The sequence below is a fragment of the Emiliania huxleyi genome (genome assembly GCF_000372725.1).
Source record: "Emiliania huxleyi CCMP1516 chromosome Unknown EMIHUscaffold_163, whole genome shotgun sequence".
Lineage (NCBI taxonomy): Eukaryota > Haptophyta > Isochrysidales > Noelaerhabdaceae > Emiliania > Emiliania huxleyi.
Window position 1 is genome coordinate 232,150 of NW_005200951.1, and position 23,670 is coordinate 255,819.

Consider the following 23,670-nt stretch of genomic DNA (forward strand, 5'->3'; position numbering starts at 1 on the left):
GCAGTGCGCACGGAAGTCGGAACACACCACGGTCATTGGAAATAAAGAAATCTATACTAGACAGGTGCACACCATCACGCGGACGCACGCTCCTGCAAAAATCCCCCCTCGCTTCTAGGCACATGGATGGGACGTCTTGCGAGCGGGGCGCCTCAGGGGCGCCCTCGCGACGACAAGCTCAATAGTACACAGGGGGGGGAGGGGGGGGGGGACTGCGGCGATGGTGTGCCCCTAAACTACGCGCGCGTCCACGAGCGGCTCAGCAGACGCGCGGTGCTCTCTCCCGAACGTCCCCACCCACCCCTGGCTGGCGGAGGTGGGCGGAGGTGGGGGGCAGGGAGCGGGAAGCTGCCGGGGCGGCGGGCAGGTCACAAGGCGCTGACTGGGCGGCCCAAAGCTGACAGCGCGCGCGGGCCTGGCCTCCGGCCCAGTCGGGAGACGTCAAGCCTCCTTTCGCGTGTCGGGCGAGGGGGGCGGGTCCTTTAGGCGGCTCTCCGCCGCCTGGACCACCCAGTCGCCGCCGCCTGTCGGAAGGCTCCGAGACGGCTCCGAAGAAGGCTCCGAGAAGGCTCCAGGTGAGGGGCCACGGGGAACGTCTCTGTCTCGAGGACGGCCACCCCTCAAATACTCGGCCCCATCTCGGCCCTATCTCGGCCCTATCTCGGCTAGATCTCGGCTAGATCTCGGCTCGATCTCGGCTCGACCTAGATCTCAGCTATGCTCGCCCGCGAGGAGGCGCTGCTGGACGAGATGCTTTGCGGCCGACGACGCGCAGCCGAGGACGATCCCCTCCGCCATGCCCATCGTGAGCATGCCGCACGTAGTGACCAGGTACGGGCCTGCTCATGGCTCATGGCTCATTCCTCATTCAGATGTCACATCCCGCCCCCGGGGGGGCGAGGGACGGGCCTGCGTGCTGAGTACGCCACCCTCGGGGGCGGGGAGGCGGTGTCGTGCAGAGGACTCGGAGGCAGCGCGTGAGTACGAGGGGGGGGCGAAGACAGTGAATGCAGCGGGAGACGGCCGACTGCCGCTGACTCCGTGTCCCCTCGAGCGCTGGCGTGAAGGCGTGAAGGCGTGTGTCCGCTTCTAGAGGCGGCGGGCCCAGGTTGTACTTGTCCTCGGCGAGGCTCGTCTTGAGCTCGGCTGGCTGCAGCATCCCGGCGCCCGAGGAGATGAGGACGCCGGCGAGGGCCTGCGGGGCACGTGGGGTGGGGTAGGGTGAGGCACACTTCTCCACACACACACACACACACACACACACACACACACACACACACACACACACACACACACACACACGAGGTGGTGGGGCGAGGGCCAGGCAGCCCAAGTCGCGAGCGTGTGTGTGCGTCGTGCGAGTGCCCCTCTCGAGCATGTCTTCCGAGCGAGAGGGCGAGTACTCGGGCGGGACGGGAGAGGTGGCACGCCGCAACTCCGCAGCTAGCCAGCAAACGCCGACAGGGGGGGTGGGCGCGGAGATGACGTGTCTCGGCTGGACCTCGGCTGTCTCTCGGCTAGATCTCCGCCGAGAGGGGGACAGCGGAGATGACGTCAGAGTAGAGCGCGAGCGAGCCTACGCTCGTGCAGACACGACAGCCTCAGCTGGACACGGGGCGGGAGACAGCTCAGGCACGCGTCGCACAGTCTCGGGTGTGATGAGTTGAAGGCACGGTGTTGCCGTGCCGTCTCCCGCATCTAGGGGCGGCCGAGATACAGCCGAGATACAGCCGAGATACAGCCGAGATATAGCCGAGATATAGTCTCCCGCATCTAGGGGCGGCCGAGATACAGCCGAGATATAGCCGAGATACAGCCGAGATATAGCCGAGATATAGTCTCCCGCATCTAGGGGCGGCCGAGATACAGCCGAGATACAGCCGAGATACAGCCGAGATATAGCCGAGATATAGTCTCCCGCATCTAGGGGCGGCCGAGATACAGCCGAGATATAGCCGAGATACAGCCGAGATATAGCCGAGATATAGTCTCCCGCATCTAGGGGCGGCCGAGCCAAACACAAACGCCGACTGCACGAGGGAGGGCAGGCGCGAGTGCGCCTTGAGCTTGATGTTGAGACTCGACCGAGCGATGACGGCCGTGACCGGCATGCCCGCGAAGGCGGCAGCGGTCATGTTGGCGACGCCCTGCCCAATGAGCTCCTACACGCCCGTGGACACAGCCGAGATACAGCCGAGATACGGCCGAGATAAGGCCGAGATACAGCCGAGATACAGCCGAGATACAGCCGAGAGATGGCCGCCGTCGTGCTGGCGACCGAGGAGCTATCTCTCGGCCGTATCTCGGCTGTACCTCGGCTGTATCTCGGCTGTATCTCGGCTGTGCGAGCTCCTGGTCGGGGTTGTGCTTGTACGAGGTCGGCCGCAGACGGTCGAGAGCCTACGGCAGCGAACGGCGTCCTGCTCAGCCCGCCGACCGACGGCTGAACCTGGCCGGCGCTGAGGCGTGTCGAAGGTGCCGTGCACGAGAGGAGCCTAGAGGAAGGTTCAGGGAAGGTTCAGGGAAGGTTCAGGGAAGGTTAGTGCACGAGAGGAGCCTACGGCGTGCATACGCCGACATGAGGGCGGGAGGGCGGTATTCTTCAGCGTGTTCAGAGCAGCGCGTGAGTACGAGGGGGGTGCGAAGACAGTGAAGCCAGCGGGAGACGGCGGAATACAGCTGAACACGGGCCCTCTCGAGCGCCGGTTGGGGCGCAAAAATACGTATTCCGCTTCTCGGGAGAGGCGCGTCTCAGCACTCGTCATCGCGTAGATCAGCAGGATGGTCCCGCAGAGCGAGGGCAGCGCCTCGGCCGCCGGCAAGGCCGGCATGCAGAGCGTGAAGGCAGAGAGGCCACTCGGCAGCGCGCCGATGGGCGTGGCGCTGAGCCCGAGAAGCTGCGAGGCAGCCGTGGCGCCGCCGACGGCGACGAGCGCCGACGGGATCTTCGGGTGGAGCTTTGGTGCGGCGTGCATGGTGCCCACCACGCCCAGCGCGAGCGCGAGGGCCGCGGGGTTGGTGCCGCCGATGCCGGAGGCGACGGCCTGCACCACCTCGACGGTGTTCAGGCCGGCGGGTACGGTCAGGTCGAGTGCCTTTGGCAGCTGGCCGGCGAGGATCATGACGCCGATGCCGGTCGTGAAGCCCGCGATGACGCTCTCCGGCACGTACTTGGTGATGCCGCCTCCGCGGGCGACGCCCATCGCCAGCTGCAGCCCGCCGCACGCGAGGGTGATGAAGGGGAGCGTGCCGAGACCATGTGTCTGCACCGCCTCGCAGACCAGCAGGCTGATCGCCGCGGCCGGGCCCGTGATGGCGAGCGTCGTGCCGCCCATCAGCCCGCCCGCCACGCCCGCCACCGCTGCGCTAACAAGCCCGACCTCAGGCGGAACGCCGCTCGCCACCGCAATGGCCAATGAGAGGGGCACCGCCACGCAGCCGACGGTGATGCCCGCCGTCACGTCGGTCACAACGGTCGACGGCGCAAACATCTTGCGCCACTCGGGAAGGAGGGTCGGGATCCCGAGATCAAGGATCAAGCCCGTCTCCGGTTTGTTGCCCGCCTCTTGCTTGGCGGTGGCCGACTGGGTGAGCGCATCTGTCGCGACCGGCTTACTGACGGCGGAGCTGCAGCGCACGATGCGAAACCTTGCCACGCGGCACGCCCGGTGGCCGAGGGAGCCCGCTTGGCTGAGCCTCATCGGCATCAAGTTGCTGTATGTCTTACGGTTGGGGGGAGCAAGCAAGGATTGCCGAGATAGGATTGCATGTCTTTTTTCTTTTTTGCATCCACGGTCTCGCTAACACGCGCGCACCGCCCAGCCTGCGGCGGGCGCGCTGCGGCCGCACGTCTAACTTCGTCATAGTGCCACGACGTGCGGCCTAGATTTAGCCCACGCGCCTCTGCTCGCAAACACTCACCCATTGAATTGTCACTGCCCGTGAGTGCGAGATAGGGCTAGCCGCAGGCAGCTAGCCCGTGAGGAGAGCGTCCATAGACACCTCACTTAGACCCCACACACGGTCTCGTCCGTGCCTCGCCGGCCGGAGAGATTGCTGGAGGTAGAGCAAGCCTGCTCTAGCCTCGCATGTCACTTCCTGTCGTCTGTTGTGTCGTTGTGCCCTTGTTTGTTTCTCTTGGCACCGTGGAGTGCTGGGGGGGGCGACAGGGAGGATATGGCCTTGAGTTATGTGTAAGCCGACTCAGGGTGTGTGGCAGCCCGCTGGCTGTGTGTCTTGTGAGCTTGTTTGTGTCTGTGTGTCGCTCGTGCGTGTCGTCATCATCTGTCTAGCGTCCACCCATACCGCGTTGGTGTCCAGTCCGAGCCTGGCTGTTCTTCACCTTTCTACCTACCTACCTACGTCTCTGAGGTTTCCCTCCCCGGTTCGTCCGTACGACTAACTAGTCGCTGTGGCTAGTCCGACCCGTCCACCTCGCCGGAGGACTGAGAGATGTTTGGTAGGTGTAAAAGAAAAGAAAGACAACCCGACGGAGGGGATGGGAGGGCGGCACGCCGCCACCATTCAGGGATTTGCATTTAGGTGCAAGGAAGAAGAACTATCGTACTCAAGGGTGCGTTCGCAGCACTATCTCGGCTTTCTTTCCGCTCCTGACAGCGCCTTGTGTGTACGCCAAGGATTGCCGAGATACGCGCACTTTTTTCTTTTTTGCATCAACGGTCTACCGCTGCCGCTTGAGGTGGAGCAAGCTGCTCTAGCCTCGCATGTCACTTCCTGTTTCTGTTGTTTGTTGTGCCCTTCTTTGTTTTCTTGGCACCTTGGAGTGCTGGGGGGGGCGACAGGGAGGATGTGGCCTTGAGTGATCTGTGATCTGTGAGGGTCCGCCCGCAGTTGAGTTATTTATGTGTACGCCGACTCAGGGTGTGTGGCAGCCAGCTGGCTGTGTGTCTTGTGGGCCTGTTTGTGTCTGTGTGTCGCTCGTGCGTGTCGTCACGTCGCGCGGCTCAGAAGCACACAAGCGAAGCGTATTAGTCAAAACGGAACGGACGCGCCATTTCGATGGAAGACCAGCTACGACCCAACAGCAACAAAAAGGCGCAGCCCTCCGCCCACCAGATCGCTACCCACGCCATTCGGGCACGCCACTGTGCGAGCGCACTGACACGCGCCCGCCGCTTGACCACTCTCGGCTCGCCTCCTCCGCCGCAGCGGGTTGTCGCCATGGTTGCGGCAGCTCAACGGCGAAACGTCACGGGCCAGCGGGTGGCAAAAGAGGAGGTGGGAGGCAGCACCAATTTGCTGCACGAGGCGGTCATCATTCAGCCCACCGGCGGGCGGGAGCGGAGCTGCGGAGCTCAAATGCAAGGCACGGTCCGTGATGCTCGACGGGCTCTAAATAAATAAAACGGACACCTCTACTATAGGAGATGGGTAAAAAGGAACAGGTCCCCGCCCTGCGGTCTTTGTGCAGGGTTCTTTGTCGACGGGCTCGACGGGGGCACAGCGCTAAATTGGAGAAACCGGCCACAGCGCACAGGAGAGGGCAGTAGAAAAATACTCGTGGTAATAAATAAATAAATAAAACGGACATCCCAAGCTAGGGCTGGGTCGAGGACAGACACGCCATTCGTGGTGCGTTCGGAGCACGCTTTCGGCTTTCTTTCCGCTCCTGACAGCGCCTTGTGTGTACGCCGTCGAACCCAGCACAAGAGCAGCAGCCCGGGATAGTGACAACCCCAAGTCAGCGCGTCATGGAGTCGAACCTGCACGCCCGCATGGAGGCGGCCAAGCGCGAGATGGCGGCGCTACAGAAGATCGAGGCGGAACTCAAGGCGGACGACCACGAGTTCAAGAGCTCTCTCGACGCGCTGCGCTCAAAGCTGGAAGCGTCTTCCAAGGCGCTCTCGGCGGCCGAGGCGCGCAAGGTGCGGCTGGCCAAGGAGCGCGCGCGGATAGAGAAGGAGCAGGCGGATACCGATGTGGAGATCGCCAAGCAGCGGGCGCTCAAGGGCGAAATCTCGCAGAGCATCGTCAACATGCAGGAGTTGCAGGCTGCAAAGCGGGAGGACAAGGTGAGCGAAAAGCTGGGCGCCAGCGGCGGGTTTGGCGGGGGGAGCACCGGCGAGAGCGCGCCGGCACCGAGCCTGGGCGGCCGCCTCGGAGGCGCGCTCTCCTGGATCGGAGGCATCGGTGGTGGCGTCGCAGAGGCGGCGGCGGCGGGCATGAAGGCGCGTGCGCCGCCGTCGGGGCCCGCGCAGTCGGCCGGTGGGGCGCCGCCGCAGGAGGCGGACCTGCTCGGCGGGATCGACGCCCCGCCGCCGCCACCGGTGGCGGCGGCCCAAGCCGACCTGCTCGGCTCGTTTGGCGGGTTCGACACGCCGCCCGCGACCGCCGCCTTTGCCGGCTTCGACGCGCCCGCGACCGGCGCGTACGGCGGGTTCGGCGCGCCGCCGCCCGCGCCCGTCTCTGGCTTCGGCGCTGCCCCAGTCCAGTCGGCGGGGTTTGGCGGCTTTGGCGCGGACACGTTCGACACTCCGCCGGCCGGGTTTGCAGCGCCGCCGCACGTCGGAGGCGGAGGGGTGGCGGGCGGGCCACCCCCGACGGACCCGTTCCAGAACCTGATGCTTTAGGAAACAAAAGAGCTATGCCGAAAGTAGGGATTGGAGGAGGATAGACAAACCAACAAATAAACCGGACATGCGCATGAAGCCCTCGCGAGCGTGCCGTCATCACTCATCTCCTGTGGTCCGCCCTGCCTTGTGGCCCTGGGCGAGTGCGACTCCTAGTGCGACTCGTGAAACCCTGTATCTCGCGTCTTGGTGACCTCCGGCGATCTCCTCTCTTTCGGGAAGGGAGTCTGTCAGTGTGCGGGCAGCGTGCAGGCAATCACGGGCGCTATTTTGTCGTATCTAGATACTCCTCTTCGGGGAGCGCTCCAAATCTAGACGCCGTGTCTTATTTGATTCAGGCGGTTGCCGCCCGTTCGACTCTTGCTGTCGCCCTCGCCGTGTGTTTGTCAAGCTTCCGCATGAAGTAACGGGCCTCTTCCTTGTTTCCAGCGCAGCTGCCACTCAGCACGTGCGCCAACGACGCCTGTGCAGCGCCTGTGGCGGCTCTCTGTCTTCCTGTGTCCAATCGTCCCAATCTCTCCCTTCTCCGTTTCTCCTCCTTGCCTCGCGCGCCTCCTTTGCGGCTTCATCCCTAGCCGCCTTGCACGCCCTGCATCCCCAAAACGCAATTCTCGCCTCTCAGAGCTCTCACTCCCCGTTTCTTTCCCCCCTAGTTTACGCCGGTCCTTTCCCCATAAAAAATAAATAAAACGGACATCCCAAGCTAGGGCTGGGTCGAGGACAGACGGTCCTGTCCCCGAAGCGAGTTGCGGCTTGAAAATTCTTATTTCGCCTCAGCGCCTAGTGTTGCCCGCTCATAATACCCGAGGGCCCCGGACGCGACCGCCCGCCCCGACCCCTCACACAGCGGCGCCCGGCCACGCAGCGAATGCTGAGTCATCTAGTGCGAGCCGCGCTGCTTCTCGCGGCGGTGCACTCGCTTCCGGTGCCCTCCGGCAGTGAGCACGCAGCAGAGCATCATCGCCGCTTGAACCGGCCTACGGAGGGCAATGTGCGGGACGCCTACAACCAGGCGCGATCCCCCCCACCTCCTCCTAACCCTCCGCTCGCCCCCGCCCCGCCGTCCCTCCGCTGCCTCTGCCCGGCGGCCCGGCGCGAGCCCGCCCTCGCACAGCACCCCCCCCACACACGCCCCCTTCTCCGGGTGTGTCTTGGCACGTACGCCCGCCCGCCCGCCACCCCCTTTCCTCGCCCTCGTCCCCCCTACCTGCCTACCCCCCGCGCGCGCGTGCCCCAGGCGCACGAGCGCTACGACGCGGTGAGCGCCAAGTACCGGCCGATGGTGGACAAGCTCCTCTCGTCGCCGGCGCCCTCCTTCCTGAAGCAGTTCATGAGCACCGTCGGCGGCTTCAGCGCGGACCTGGCGTGGATCCCAAAGATGTCCGCCATCAGGCGCGGCGGGCCCCCATCGCGCACCGCACTGGCTCCACTTGCCCCCCCCCCCCCCCCCTTCCTCCGGGCACTGCCTCCCGTTGGGTAAACCCCCCCCCCCCCCCACCCCACCCCACCTCACCCAGCGGCATGACGGCGGGCGGCGGCGGCAAGGGCAATGGCATCGTCCCCACCGCCGACATGCCAAAGCACCTCGCGGGGCCTGGGACGCCGGACCCGGCGATGTGCCGCAACTCCACCATCTGCATGCAGATCATCGACCACGTGCGCAACGTCAACGAGCCGCTGCAGCGCGGCCAGACGCCCTCGCCGCTGTACCACGTGGTCACAAAGAACAAGGAGGCCACGGCGGCGGCCGCGCCGGCAGGGCGGCGGCAGCGCCTGTGAAACCTGAGACTGTGCAAGAGGCGGGGGGGGGGAGCGTGCGCATTTTGAAGAGGGCAAGGGGGGGGGCATTTTCTTACTTGATATACTTCTTTGTAGATTTAGAACAACAAAATGACCTCTCCTCGGCCGAGGGGGGGTCAGAGACCGTAAAGAGGAAGCGACACGCGACTATCTAGATACACAGAGCACATGTCAAAAAGCGATACAACATCGCTCACCGCTCAGCTTCAGGCATCACCATCGGCCGCGCGGGGGGGCGTTTGCACATTGCAGTATGCAGATTGCAGATTGCACCGTGCGCACGCGGCGCAGCACATCGGGGCGACACATGCAGCGCAGCAGTCTACGGCTTGGGTGGCCGGTCCCTCGCTCACGAGATGCGGCACTCCCCCGTGAAGGCGCCGGCTGGCTGAGCAGCCCGCGGCGGCGGCGGCGGCGGCGGCGACTCCGCACCCACCGCCTCGCCCGGAGGCGGCGGGGACAGGCCCGCATCCGCCGCATCCGCCGTGTCCACCGCCTGCATCTCAACCACCACCGATCCCTGGGGCGGCGGCGGCGGCGGCGGCGGCTGGTGCGGCGGGGACTGGGCCGGCGGGGCGGCGGCCGGGGCGTCGCATGGGTTGCGGGGGAGGGCGGCTTTGCAGAGCGGGCACGCGGCGATTCGGCACTGATATCCGTCACTCGTGGAGGCCGAGAGCAGCCACACGTCGATACACGCCTGAAAGGGAGGCCGGGCAGCTGAAGGATCTCTGCACTGGCCGCTCTAGCGCTCCCCTCTGGAGTGAGCGAGCCTTGTGGAACTGGTGGCCGCAGGGCAGCTCGCGGAGCATCTCGCCAGCCGAAAAGTCCTCAAGGCACACCGCGCAGCAGCCGGTTTCGGCGGCGGCGGCGGCGTCGCTCGCGGGGTGGGCTCGAACCGGCAAGCGGTCGACTGCACGGACCAGCGCTTGGTACGCGGATTGCCTCTGCTGCAAGCCGTCCTCTGTGGACACCCCATCCGAGGGTACACCCCTTCCGAGGCCATGATGGTACACCTCCATCATGGCCCAGATCTGAGCCCGTCTCCTTGCCCTTTCCGCAATGATCTGACTCCTCAATGGTGGCTCAGTAGACTCCTTCCGCTTGAAGAACATGCCGATCGAGATGACGATGACGAAAACAATGGCGAGCCAGAAGGCAAAGGCTGCGGCGGCGGGAGCGGGAGTGGGGGCGGGCGGCCGTGGCGGCTAGGGGGTGGGGTTTTAACACCTGCCTCCATAGCTGTAAAGCACCGCTAAGGCTGTCGCCTCGGCCTCTTGGGAGGCGGCCCTGGCTCCGTTTGCAGTTGTAGTGGCAGGGCCTCTCTATCGCTGATTGCGGGAGAGAGCACAAGAATCGAAAAAGAAAAGAGCGACTATGTGTGAAAAAGCTCTTCGCACCTCTCACCGGCGAGACGGTACTGTTGAACACAGCACACACCAACGAACTACACGTCTCGCGTCTCCATCCACATCATGACCGTCCCGCGGCAGTAGGGGCAGAGAGACATCTTCGCGGAGCAGGGGCCGCAAGCACATCGGTGCCCGCACGGCACCGCCGCGTGTGTCTTGGGCTGGCTGAAGCACACGATGCACGTGGTCTCGCCCCCGTGAGATGAGTCTGGTGGCGCCAGGGGCCGCCCCGTGTCGAACCTGGCGTCGGCCAGCGAAACTGTCACGGGTGGCTCGCTCGGCGGGGCAATAGCTTGGCCAGCTTCGTCGCCGGCCAACTCAGTGACGGCGCCCAGCTCGCGAGCAATGCCGCGCCCGCTCCGCCCGCCCCGCCCGCCTCGCCCGCCACGCCCGCCTCGCCCGCCCCGACCACCTAGCCTGGCAGCGGTATCGACCAAAGTGCTGTTTGCCGGCACCGCAACCCTCGCCGCCAGCCTGCTTGTCAGCTCCCTCGCCGCCGCCTCCTTTTGAGCGATGCGCGCTGCTTCCTGCACCGCCACCGCTTTCGCCTCCGCCTCCGCCGCCTCCTCTGCCTTCCTCGCATCCGCCGCCTCCACTGCCTCTCTTGCCACTGCTTCCCTCGCCGCCACCGCTCGCGCCTCCTTCGCCGCCGCTTCCCTCGCCGCCGCCGCAGCAGCAGCCCTCGCCTCGGCCTCTCTTCTCGCCGCCGCCCTCGCCGCTGCCTCCTTCGCCGCCGCTTCCCTGCTCGCCGCCGCCGCCGCCGCCCTCGCCTCGGCCTTTCTCGATGCCGCCGCCCTCGCCGCTGCCTCCCTTGCCTCCCTCGCCGCTGCCTCCCTCGCCGAGTCCTCCCTCGCCGCTGCCTGCTCCCTCGCTGCCGCCACCCTCGCCGCCGCCTGCTTCGCCGCCTGCTTCCTCGCCGCCGCCTCTTTCGCCGCCGCCTCCCTCCTTCTCGCCACCGCATCCTCCCTTGCCGCCTCTCTTCTCGCCGCCGCGTCTCGTGCCGCCGCTCTCGCGGCGTACATCCGTGCAAGCTCACAGCAGATCAGCCAAACGGACATCTCAAACAAGAAGATGGAGATGCAGACGACAAGCATCCGAGGGCCATTAAGGCCAATGTACAGCGTGGCAGCCATGGCGGAAGCAAGCATCAGAACGATCGGCAGGATTTCCCCGATAGACGGTCGACCAGTACGCACGCCACTCCAGACCGAGCGGACCTGGTTCGTCACGGCCTGGCTACGCGTCGGATGCAGCGCCGCCCGCGGTAGCCGTGAAAACAGAAAAGCTATTTCTCCTCTCTAAGAGTTATTCAAAATTTGTACCTACGCATACTAGCAGTACACGATGCCGTGGGCCGCCGTCGTTGGCGGACATAACATACGCGTGCGTTGTCTTGCCGTTGGAGAACACGCATGTGAGGCAGTGTAACTTGTCTTCCACCTTAAGAGGGTGTGCGTGCACCAGCTTCACATTGTATGTGATAGCCTCCTCTCTAACCTCAATGTCGCACCGCATTCCATGCTCCGCTGTGCAGTTGAGTCGAGCCACCGTTTGGCCAGGATGCAACCGCTGAATTATCGGTTTGGCAAGAACTTCCCCCACGTCCCCCTGTCCAAAATGCCCCGTGTCCATTCTGAGCCCGGTCAAACACGCCATCATCGCCTCGCGTCGCCGAAGCCCCGCCGTCGCCTCGTCGTCCGCCTCGTCCGCCTCTTGGAATCTCCGCATTGCCATCCAGAAGTACGCATCGACTGCATTTCTTGCTTCCGCGTACCTCCCTTCTGCGGTACGCCGCTTACGACGGCGCTCGGCCTCTGCGTCGACCAAAAGGGGGTGCTCGCGCACTGCGCAGGTCGCATGGTCATTCATGAGTGTCTGCGCAAACACCCATGAGTCGTCGAAGTCTGGCGACAGAATGTCCATCATCCACGTCGGCTTGGGGCACTTGGCTCTGAGTGACTGCTCCGACGACCCCACGCCCGTCACCGCCTCGACCTGCGCCTTGATCGTCGACACCGTCGCCGACGACGCGTCCGCCCACAGCGTGAGTGACGCACCGTGGTCGCCCTGCAACGACAGCGGAAGCACGACGACCACGGTGCCCACCGGCACTGGCGCCGCCCCCGTCAGCGACAGCACTAGCGCGCCGCCCGCGCCCACGCCGTGCGAGCCGAGGCTGCTGCCGTCGTCCGACAGCGCCGCGCCACCCGCCGATGTGAGCAGCTGCGCCGACGCCAGCACGCCCAGCGCTGCCGCCAGCTTCGCCTTCAGCGCGCCGACCGAATCCGACGCCGAGCCCGCGACGGCGAGGCTCGCCCCGAATGTGTCCGACAACGAGGCGGGGAGGCTGACGAGCACGGGGTACGCTGCCGGCGCCACCGCCACCAGCTCGTCGAGGTAGACTGTGCCGCCGTCGCTCACGCCGTACGAGCGTAGCGTCGCCGAGTCCGACGTGAGCAGCACGCCACCAAAGCTGAGCTGCTGCGATGCGGCCGCTAGCGCAGTGCCCTCATCAGCCTCTTCGATGTGGCTGAAATTCACTTCGGCCACGTATGAGCTCTTCAGCGAGGAAGTGCGTTCCTTCGCGGCGAGCGGTCCTATTTTGTTCGCAATCGCACTGGTGAGAGCACCGAAATCCGTCTTTGACACTTCACTCCGTGAAATGGTCCCTCTCTTCACCCGTCTTTGTCCCCACTCGTGTTGAGCAGGATTGGATCTGAAACGAAAATCTGGATCCTCGAGTGCTTGATCGAACTTTGGAAAGTCTGTCCCGAAGAAACTGTCCCTCGTAAGGACGAAGAAGCTGGCGCTCGCCCACCACTGGTTGCCGTCCTCTGCTGCCGAAGTCCGTCGGTTTTGGATCGAATCGGGAAGATGCGAAAAGCCTGCTGGCGGCCTTGGCGCGGGGAAATGTGAATTGGCGGTGCGTGCCGCCATTTGCGCGTCTACGGTGCCGCTCTGTGCCGCTCTGACCTGACGCTCGCGCGCAAGACTCGCGGAGCCGAGTCTGTGCTGGTATGCCTGAGTCGCAGGCAAGCTGCGCCTCCAGATGAGCGGTACGACCGCAAGTGCGGCAAACAGACTAACGATGGCGAACGATTTCCCTGGTTGCGGCGGCGACGACGACGGCGGCGACGACGGCGGCGACGGCGGCGGCCATGGCGGCGATGGTGGCGACGGCGGCGACGGCGGCGGCGACGGCGGTGACGGTGGCGGCGGTTGCGGCGGCGGTGGTGGTGGCGGCGGCTGGGGAGATGGCGGAGATGGCGGAGATGGCGGAGATATCTGCAGTGGCGGAGGCAACGGCGATGGCGGCGGCGGCAACGGCGATGGCGGCGATGGCGATGGCGATGGCAATGGCACACTCGGCGGCGGCGGCGAGGGCGGCGGTGGCGGTGGCGGCGGCGGCGAGAGGGACGGCGAGGGCGGCGGCGGCGAGGGTGGCGGCGGCGAGGGGGGTGGCGGCGCGGGCGGCGGCGGCGAGGACGGCGGCGCGGACGGCGGCGGCGGCGGTGAGGTGGACGGCGGCGGTGGGTCAGTCAGCTGCGGGGGCGGCGGCCACGACGGTGGCGGGTTCAGGTCGGCCCGCAGCGGCAGCGACAGCAGCGGCGGAGGCGGTGGTGGTGGCGGCGGCGGCGGCGGCGGCGCGGACGGCGAGACGAGCAGCGGCGCGGGCGGCGGCGGCGGCGGCGGCATGTAGGGCGAGGCGGACGGCGGAGGCGGTGAGGCCGGCGGCGGCGGTGATGGCGGCGGTCGGGTGGGTTGCGATCGGGTTGGCCGAGGAGAGGGAGGTGGCGGAGAGGGCGGCGGCGGCGGCAGCGGCGGCGGCGGCGGCGGAGGCGAGGGCGGCGGCGCGGACGGCGGCGGCGGCGCGGACGGCGGCGCGGACGGCGGCGGCGGCGGTGAGACGGAGGGCGACGGCAGGGCAGTCAGCTGAGGGGGCGGCAGCCACGACGGCGGTTGGTTCTGGTTGGCCAGCAGCGGGCCCGAGATGTTGTTGCGGATCATGTCCGAGCCGACGGCGTGGCCGGCGACGAGGATGGGAGCGCCCCGGCAGGCGGCGGCGAGCGTGAGAAAGGAGCCAGTCATATGCACACATACTGTAGATGCAACGCTGATGAGCGGTTCCCGACTGTAATGCCATGCGCCATGTTTTTCTTTAATTAGAGAGGGGTCTTTTTTCATCCCTCCCTGCACAACACCCGCACAGAAGCGGTCGTCCCCTGGCCAGTACACCCTAACCCGCTGCCCCACGATGGCCTCGCGCTCGGTATCCCCCCCGCCGCCGCTCCACCGCATGCACCACTCCCTGCCACGGCACTTTCAGCACACACACAGACCCAGACATCTTTGCGCGCACATGCACCATCCCCCCCTCCACCTGGCTGACACGCCCCAGCTGCGAGCTGGCACCGAAACCGACCCGACCCGCGATCGGACGTGTGCGGATAGTGCTTCACCCACACCCAGTCCCCCATTGCCACCCGTGGCATCCCCTTCCCCAGTTTGGCGCGCAGCCCCAGCGCACACACAAGGTCCGCGTTGCGCCGCTCCAGCGACTGTCCCTTGGCCTGCGAGCCAAACCAGATACTCCAAAGCTCGTCGCCCTCGGCCACGCCGCGCGGCATCGCGGTGCAGTGAGACACACACCTCCCATCCCAGCTCACCCCCACCCCATCCTCCAGCTCGAGAGAGTATTCTGGGAAGAGCAGCCACCAAGCCGCCGGGTCCTTCCTAAACCAGTGGGCGAATGACTGCGAGTCGTCGTTCACGTCGATGTGCTCGGGATTGCTGAGCATGGAGCTGATTGCAGCAAAGAGCCCAACCTTGTTGTGGATGGCAATGAGGTGGTCGAGGAGAGGGCCAATGACAGGCACGCCTTGGTTGGGGGGGGGGGGGGGGGGACCTTAGCAAGCCGCCTCCGCGGCCGAGAGGCCGGTGCCACCCCCCCCTTCTCTCTCCTCGAGACTACTGAGGAGGGGTCGCTTCGAGCAGCCGTAGTGCTCTCCACTGACAGCCCCCCCAGACCCTTGCACATGGGCTCAACGGAAGCAGTCACGAGGGTGCGGTGTGGGGCGGCGCGGCGCGTTGCGCACCTTGGAAGATGCTCGTGCAGGCAAAGGCGTTCTCGAGCTGCTGCGAGGGCTCGTCGCTCGTGCCCTGTTTGCGCTTGCGCTCACGCAGCTGCTGTGGTTTGTAGGACCTCTGCACTCCGCCATCAAAGGACCAATGCGACCCGCCGCCCACCATCAGCCCGTTGGCGAGCTCACCCCCACGCACGTCCGCATTGACCTGCGAGACGCGCGCAGAGAGGAGCGCGTCGGCGAGTGGTGGGTGGTGGCGGAGGGCTTCTGGCGGGCAGAGGCTCACCCCTGTGAGCAGGGAACACGCGTCGCGCGCCGGCCTGGTGGAAGACGGCGCGCTGCCGCTGGGAAAGATGACACAAACGACAGAGGCGGGCTTCCCGTCATTGGGCTGCAGACGGTAGTAGAGGCGCCGCCCTCGGGTGGAGCCCGTCTGCAGACCCTGGTGGCGGCGGCGGCGAATAACATGCTTCCAGCTCGACGGGTCGAAGCCGTCGTGGGCGACATCAAAGAGCAGCCCAGCCACATACCGCCGGTGCGTCTTCTTTGCGCCGCGAGCTATGAGAGCCAGGGCATCCGAGCGCGAGATGGGCGTGATCGCGCCGTGGTCGTCGCGGAGCACGTTCCCAACCGGACGTTCATCGCGGGGCACGACCTGGAGGGTGCCGAGGAAGAGGAGCGGAAGCATCGCGGAGGGCTGCATATATGCACAAAACACCTGTCGTTGGCAATTTGGTGCGGTGCCGGACTTCCCGCGAAAAGGGAAAAAGGAAAAGGCAAAGCAGGCACGGCGGAGAAAGGTCTCTCGTATCAAAACACCTGTCGTTGGCAATATGGTGCGGTGCCGGACTTCCCGCGAAAAGGGAAAAAGGAAAACGAAAAGAAGGCACGGCGAAGGTCTCTCGGCTCATTGTCCGGAAGAACTCGCAGAGCCAGAGGACCCACGCACACGCTCTTACGTCTTAGAACGTCTATCTATCTATCTATCTATCTGACCGCAACGTCAACGAAGGCGCCGCTCTCCCGTGAAAAAAGAATTTTCGGACGCCCGCCGGCGGCGGCCCCCTTGCGCCTTGGCGCTTGTGGGCCTTGCCCTTGGCGGCCTTTGCCCCCGGGCGCAGGGGGACTGCAAAAGAAAGACACCTTTATACATTGCAATACATAATACAACTATCTCTCGCACAACCACATCCACAAGCCACAACTGGGCACAACTCCACAAACCACAAGCACAACTGGCGCGAAACAAAAGAATAGTTATCTCTCGCCACTAAAGATCCCTCACACCAAGATCGTGCAGGGCGGGGACACATGTCCCTAAATCCCATCTGCCATCTCGTCTCAGAGTTTCAGTTTGCCCGTTTTATTTAACGTCCATCGCCCCCAAATCCTTCACAACCATGGGTCTATCTCGGATGACTTCTCCCATCTGACGCAGTTTCCGGTGCACCGGGCGTGCAACGAGACTAGAGAAATGAGGTGTGCCGCCTCGAGACCTTGCCGTCGCCAAAGATCAGCGCAAGCAGCCACAGACGCCTCCGAGACCTGTTGCAGCAGCGCCTGGACGATGCCCATCTATACGACGGGGGAGAGAGAGCATTCGGTGAGTGAGAGAGCCACGGGTGGGAGGGGGCTGGTGCCCCTGCGCCTGCTCCGCCGCAAATAAGTGCGTCGCCGCGATTGCCGCCTGCAGAGGGGGCGCAAGCGGCGCCGCGGCGATGTCCGCGCTGATGTTCATCTCGTTGAGGAGGTAGTCGACTAGCAGCTCGCGCGTAAACGAGCCGCCGCCCCCGCCTCCGTCCTCAATGTCCGACGCGTCGATCACCTCGGTGAGGGCGGCACCGTGCTGCGCGCGCGCCTCGCCATCACTCAGCTCCGCCGCCTCTGGGAAGCGCGCAAGTAGCTGCTGCAAATGTGTCCCGCTTCTTTGCAGGGACGCAGGCAATGGGGTGTCTCCCAGGTGAGTCTGGGGGGGTGGCGCTGTCGGATGATGCCAAGCGGACATCTGCGTGAGGAAGGGGTGGAGGGGGGTGGAGGGGGGTGGGTGGGTGCGGAGGGCGGAGGGCAAAGGGGGGGCGGGGAGGGGGGGGGGGGTAGGGCGGAGGGCGGAGGGGGGGGGAGGGGGGAGGGGGGGAGGTGGGAGGGGTGGGGGGGGGAGAGGGGGGGAAGGGGGTGGGGGGGGGGTGGGGGGGGCGTGCGGAGGCGCCTGGAGGTCGGCCAGCTGCTTGCGCAGGCGTTGCTCGTGAGCCCGCTGCTGCTCCTCCTGCTCGTTGTTCGGTGTTGGGTTCAGCCGCCGGCGCAGCGCCTCCTGCCCACGGGGAGTCATGGCAGCGTGGCAAAGCAAGTTGCTAAGGCGCCACGAGCTGCCCTCGCCAAAATTGACCTCATCGCCCAAGTCTGCCTCGATTTGGGCGCGGTGTGGCAGCAGCGGCCCGGATGGCACGTCCAGTCCACCGGCCGGGATCGCCCGCAGTCCATGCTCTGGCTTTGGCTGAGCCGCTAGGCAGGTCCGCACGCCGGACTCGAGTGCCTGCAGGAGGCCGAGAGGGGGCGACGGCGCTGGAGGCGCCGGGGCCAGGTCGCCGGCCGACGACGCCACGTCGGCACGTTTCTCCTGAGGCGAGCGCGAGTGAATACACGAGTGAGAGGCGCGCACAGCACCAGGTGGCGGGGAGGAGGGAGCGAGGGGGCGCGGCGTGCCTGATCGCTGACGGACTGGCGCTTGTTGGAGTGCGGGTCCTCGCCGCCGGCCGGCTCCGTCCAGTTATCGGCGACCCGGTCTTCCAGCGCCTTTGTCGCTGCGGCAGGGTCGCAGCACAGGTCGCGGACCGCGTCGGGCACGACGCACAGGTCGCTGCGCTCAATGCTCCAGGTGCCGGCATGCCTCGACTGGATCAGTTTGGCTTTCTCGAGAGTGTCGACGTGTGCCTCGTGCACCCCGAGCGCAGCAGGCAGCAGGGAGAGGTGCTCGTCGCGCCCGTGCTCACCCTCCTGCATGTGCGAGGAGACCACGGCGACGAAGTGCTCGGTCAGCCGGCGGGCGCCGTCGTCGTTGAGGTCGTAGAACACGGGGTCATCAGCCGAAGCGCTCGTTGCGGCCACCTTGCGCTTGGCCATGATTCGATACCGCTGGCGAGCGCCAGCGCGCCCCAACGAACGGTGACGAGATCGGAATCTGGTTGGCGACAATGAAAGGTGGGCACCTCAGAGGTAGGTCGGTCAGAAGCACAGATCTGTAGACCTCAGTCGCCAGTACCTTCTCTCTCTCCTCGTCGAACCCACCACCATCCCCTTTCTCCTCCTATCTGTCTAGTGTGTGCCTTGCTGGGGGGAGCAGACGGCTTCATCGCGAAGCTGCCCCCAGCAGGCGTCTTGACGGGTATCAAAATTCTTCCCTACAAAAGAGGCCAACGGACCCGAGAACACTAAGTAAATCGCGCTCTACAACTACATGCGCTCGCGCTACAGCGCTCTACAACGCAGGCAGTCCGTCCCGCGCCGGATAGAGCTCTACAGCTCTGCAGCGCTCCAGAGCGCTCTCTGCATCTCTACAGCTCTACAGCTCTCTACACTCTACATCCTCTACACCCTCCCTCAGGTTTCCGCGTTGCGATATACTGTGTAATACTGTGTTATTCAGTTCTTGCTCTTGGCCGCTGGAGAGTGAAATCTCTCTCCTCTCTCTCTCTCTCTCTCTCTCTCTCTCTCTCTCTCTCTCTCTCAAGATACAAGAAAGAAAGATTAGAACGCGTCGGACCTCAGAAGATCTCCACAGATACAAAAAAAAGTGCTAGCCCCTCTACATACTACAAAGGGAACACTAACTAAAGGGGCGGGCGGGCGCTCGCCGCCCAAAGGAGAATCGGGAGACAGATCTCCGTGTTTAGCGCGGAGGAGGAGCACTGCACTCGCATCCCGAAAGCAGTGGACACGCCCAAACTGAGACACATCTCCAAAGAGTCGCTCTCCTTGCGATGGACGGAACGAAGGCCATAGAGCTTGACGTTGGCCAACTTGCAAGCCCCCGTGTTCTCGAAGGTGAGGGAGACGTCGGTCATGCGCGACAGCTCCGAAGAGCAGTTGGCCGCGTGGTGGCGTGCACTGGGGTTCAAAGCCAGCAGCAAGACAAGCGCCACCTCCTCGCCGAACGCGCCGAGCGACGAGATGCCGAAGCAAGCCTGCTTGCGCTTGTGCGCGTGAAGCCACCTACGTGCGTACAGGGCGATGAAGAAATTTACGGATGGTGCGGACGGTGTCTCAGGTTGAAGGGGGTGGCAGACCTGGTCAGGCCAGCGGCAAAGTATCGCCCGCCCGCGACGGCGTCGTGCGACGCGCCGCTGATGTCAAGAGCGTCTGCGGCGTCAACAAAGAGGTGTAACGCTGCTGTCAGGTCGCGGTAGTCAGCGCAGTCGTCGTCATCTGCACGCTCGGCAGCATATAGCGACTCCCGCGTGGTCTCAATCAGCCAACGCCGCACTCCGCGGAACGCATCCGAGCAGAGGTGCATCCGGTTGGCCGGCGGAGCCATCCCGGGGGGCAGGAGCGCGTTGTCAGCCATACCCGGTGACTCTGCGGAGAAGCCCACCCAGGCCAGGAGCGGCCCGAGCGGGATCCCGACAAGCAGCTTGTTGTGCACAAAGCCGAGAAAGTCAGCCAACGAAAAGTTGTGCGCCGCAGGTAGGGTGCCTGCGGCTACCATGTCCCCGGTGATGGACTTCTTAAACGCACTCTGTATCCATGGCCATGACCCATACTGCGCCGGGCCCGGCATGTAGAAGAGTAGGACAGCCGCGTGCGGACCGACCACGGTGCCGGGCATGGCATGGACGGCATCGTCCCAGGGTAGCGGAGCCCAGGAAGACGGAACGTGCGAACTCGCGCGCGTGCTGTTGAGGCTTTGCTGCCGCTCCTCGCGTGGGCGAGGGAGGTGGAGACCTCGCACGCCAGCAGTGTTTGAGGCTCCGGACCACCGGTGGCGCATGCCGGTCCACGAGCGCATCTAGCCGAGAGTGCCTCTGCAGGCCAGGAGTGCCTGAAGACAGAAAGAAGGGCGGGCAAAAAGAAAGAAAGAACGGCTTGCCCTGCGAACGCGCACCCCCGGGGCTAGGGCTCTCTAGCCCGTAACCCGATACCGATCATCCGGCTCGCTGGGTGCGCTTCTTAGCTCCCCGGCCCTGGATGTGAGGTTGCCGACTGCACTCCAAGTGCTCCAAGTACAGACAACCAAGGGAGGGATGGGAGAACGGCACGCCGCCACCACACAGGGATTCTAAGGAGAGGAGTGTGATGCGCTAGCCGTCGCCTACCCTGGGGATCTGCCTCTTCGTACCTCCTGTATCGTAGTTATTTGTTTTAGGTGTATCGTAGTTATGGTCCTGATACGACCTGTGAACGTGAACAGAGTGGTACCAGCACTGTGGGTTGTTGCGGCACGCAAGGGGGGCCTCCCGGACGTATGATCCTAGCCCAATAAGCCCCACGGAGCAGATTTACATTTTTGACAGAATTAATGCACTGCCCCCGCACGGTACTAACTATCGTAGTTTTGGTCCCGGTGCCCTTCACGGCACCACACCGCCGCTTGAAAGCCCGAGGTTAGCCTAGCAGTGAGAGGGCATCGCCTGCCGGTCGGCTTGGCACGAGCCAGGCATTTGGGCGGCCGTCGACCGAGTCCGAGCGGCGCCTGAGGTGGGTGCCACGGCGCGGTGCGTAGGTATGCGCTGTCGAAGTGACAGCGCAAGGCGCTCTGGCCATGCGTAGGCCGAAGTGACAGCGCAAGGCGCTCTGGCAATCCGCTCAGCACGGCCCAGCTGCGCACTCTTCGTCGCGCCGCACGTGGGCGCCGTGGACGCCGCGGTTGAGAAACCCACCACATGAGCCCAAGTAAACCGACCATCACGCTCAGCAGAATCCATCCCGAGATGGGCACGGGGGTAAGATCGGTGCTCTCGTTAGGCATTCTCTGCTTGTAGCTCGAGGCGGCTGCTCGTAAAAGGAGTTTGAGCACCTCAGGTTTGACTCCTTCAGGGTGTTCTTGTCCTTGCACAAATCTCGCCACATCATCGAAAGCTTCATCGACATCTCCGCTATCGGTCAAGAGCTTCTGAAGGCTCGTAAATCTCGCCCGCTTCTCCTCCGATAAGCCCGCCTGCCAATCTCGAACATACTTCTGTAGGATGCGTTCGTGCAACGCGTACCCGCTCAGTTCTCCGCCGGCGTTAGAGGCATGCGTTGCCGCCTCGCCAGATGAAGCGTCACCCATCTCGGCCGCGACGTGCTCCTTTAGGGATTCGACGCAGGCGGTGTGGCCCTGCCTCTGGGCAAGCTTCAGCGCCGTATCGGCCTGCCAGTCGCGCATTCCGGCATCGGCGTCAGCCCGCAGCAGACGGCGAACCACGCTCGCGCGGCCATGGTAAGCCGCACCCATCAGCGCGGTACCTCCGTCCTCGTTTTGGTGGTTGACGTTTGCACCACCTCTCAGCAGCAAATCAACCACGTGGTCGTGGCCGTGAATTGCGGCGACGTGTAAAGCTGTTGCACCGATTTCGTTCTGCAGGTCGACCAGCGCGCCACGCTGCAGCAGCGTGTCAACCAGTGTGTCGTGACCGCTGATGGCAGCCGCAAGCAGCGGGCTCCAAAAAGCTCCTGCAATGGATAACCCAGCATTGACCTCTCCGCCGCCATCGAGCCACGCCAGTACCGCCGCCGTATCCCCTCCTTTCGCACTCGCGGCCAGGATTCCAGGAGGTACCACTCGCTGGAGCCCGAGGCCGCCGCTCGCACCCTGATCACGTCCGGCGGAAAGAACACTTGAGCAGCTGGCCTGCGCGAGGAGAAAGGAGTAGCCGTTCACGGTTGCGAACGAGAGCAGCAGGAGGTATCGATCGAACGAGCCAACCGATTTGCTCATTTGCCGGGACCGGGTTTTCGTGGCGAGCAGAGACCACGCGCCATTCACGGATAGGTTATAAGAATGTTACAAATGACTACCTCGCTGGACACTAGGCACGGGACTGGCGCGGTTATAAGAAACAACCACTACATTTTCCCCCTCCCTGGCCCTGGATGTGAGGCTAATGACTGCACTCCAAGTGCTCCAAGTGCACAGCACAAGCTTTGTGTGTGTGTGTGTGTATACCACAAGCTTTGCCTGACGGCTTCAGCATTGCAGCGAAAAGCACCTTTTTCCAGACGGACGGATCCCCCCCTGTGAAAAAGTGAGGCGTGGTCTCTACTCGCCAGCGTGTGTGCCCAGCGTGAGTGTGGCAAACAAAAAAGAAAAACTGGCTGCCGGACACTGTGGATGCAGTGAGTAGTGTGCGCTAGAAAGGAAGCGACGGCACTCCCCGCCCTGGATTCTCGGGCGGCGGGGCCGGTGGAGGGGAGGAGGAGAAGAAGAAGAACAAGGAGGCAGCGTCAATGGTGGCCTGCCCGTGCCGTGAGGTATCTTCGCATAAGGTATCTTCGCATACGGACCCCAAACAATCAAGCAAGGCGCGCGGGCAGCCCGGCCAATCCTTCTCCCACAAGAACGGCCACGGCTACGTCAAGGCGCATCACGGTTTCTACCACGACGCGATCTTTGTCAAGCGCAACAACTTCAACCTGCTGCTCCACGAGACGTTCGGCGGCGGCTTCTCGCCTACCGCCGTTCTCAAGCTGCGCCGCCTCGCAAAGTATCGCGCGCGGCAGCGTTGACCGCACGGCCTACTCGCCCAAGTACTCGCTCTCTTTTATGTCCCACCATGCAGAGCGCATCTCTCTCTGTTGTGCGAGGCGTGAACCGCGCCGTTCGCTCTCACCTGGCAACCCTGTCTGCAAGTCTCGCGCGCGCGTGAATAGGTAATCGGTAATCTAACTAGGTAGGGCCCGCCGGAGCTTTTTGGAGAATTTTGTCATCCAGGGCCGGCCAAGCGAAAAGTAAACAAAGAGGGAGATCACACCTCACAAAAGTTCTCTCTGTAAGAGCAGAAGGGCCTTTGCCAGGCCCGGGGCAGCCGCCAGCTTTTCTTCTCTCGGGCCCCAAGAGCCAGCGGCTCCCTCGCAGACGCGACCTCTGAGGCGAGCGCGCATGGTCGAGCAGAGGAATTCGGACTCTTCGCTGTCCGCCGCGCAGCAGAACCTCAAGGCGAGGTGCGCTTCCCGGTCTCAAAGGGCCTCGCCGATGACGGATTGAAAATCCCTCACACCAAGATCGTGCAGGGCGGAGACACACATGTCCCTAAATCCCACCTCGTCTCAGAGTTTGACCGTTTTATTACCTTAAGGTACTTTGTTTATTTATTTATACACGGCAGAGAAAATGACAGATCTTCATCGCTTCAGTGTAAACCCTCACCCAACAGCCCCCACTCGACAGTCTCTACTCCCACTTCCGTCTCGACTCTACCGTCTCTCATCACGTCTCTCTTACGAACAAAGCACTGGTGACGAAATGGCAAAGGCCAAAGCCCTACTAAGGTCTAAGCGCAAAGGGTTACCGGCACTAGTACTGCACTTCATTGGACACTGTTCCAACTCGAGTCAACTTGTTTGTGCTTGAAAAGGACTTCCTCTGCTCAGGGCAGCCTCTTGACGTGTAAGTATTCCAACCCGTGGCACCCTGATCACGTCCGGCGGAAAGAACGGAGCAGCTGGCCTGCGCGAGGAGAAAGGAGAGTAGCCGACGGTTGCGAACGAGGCCGAGACCAGCAGGCCGAGACCAGCATCGATCGAACGAGTGGCACAACCTGCACGTTTGCTCATTTGCGGCTTCGGTTGTGCGCCGAGCGAATACAAAAAAAAACA

The 23,670-nt window shown here is 64.1% G+C and overlaps 2 protein-coding genes across 2 annotated transcripts; one reads left to right on the forward strand and one right to left on the reverse strand.

Annotated features, from left to right (window-relative positions):
• Window positions 1-24: 24 nt before the first annotated feature.
• On the reverse strand, window positions 25-3,732 carry SUL1 (sulfate ion permase). The gene is made up of 8 exons (XM_005785195.1): window positions 2,740-3,732; window positions 2,564-2,570; window positions 2,353-2,400; window positions 2,015-2,162; window positions 1,530-1,576; window positions 1,105-1,195; window positions 726-839; window positions 25-524 (listed from the first exon to the last, which is right to left on the reverse strand). Exons 1-8 carry the CDS (start codon window positions 3,705-3,707, stop codon window positions 442-444), a joined length of 1,506 nt encoding a protein of 501 aa, XP_005785252.1. The 5' UTR covers window positions 3,708-3,732; the 3' UTR covers window positions 25-441.
• A 3,726-nt stretch (window positions 3,733-7,458) lies between these two features.
• Window positions 7,459-8,401, forward strand: EMIHUDRAFT_467919 (hypothetical protein; the record flags this gene model as incomplete). Its single annotated transcript, XM_005785180.1, has 3 exons — window positions 7,459-7,515; window positions 7,828-7,982; window positions 8,108-8,401. Coding segments are annotated over 3 exons (506 nt in total), but the record flags the coding sequence as incomplete, so codon positions are not given.
• Between the last annotated feature and the right edge of the window lie 15,269 nt (window positions 8,402-23,670).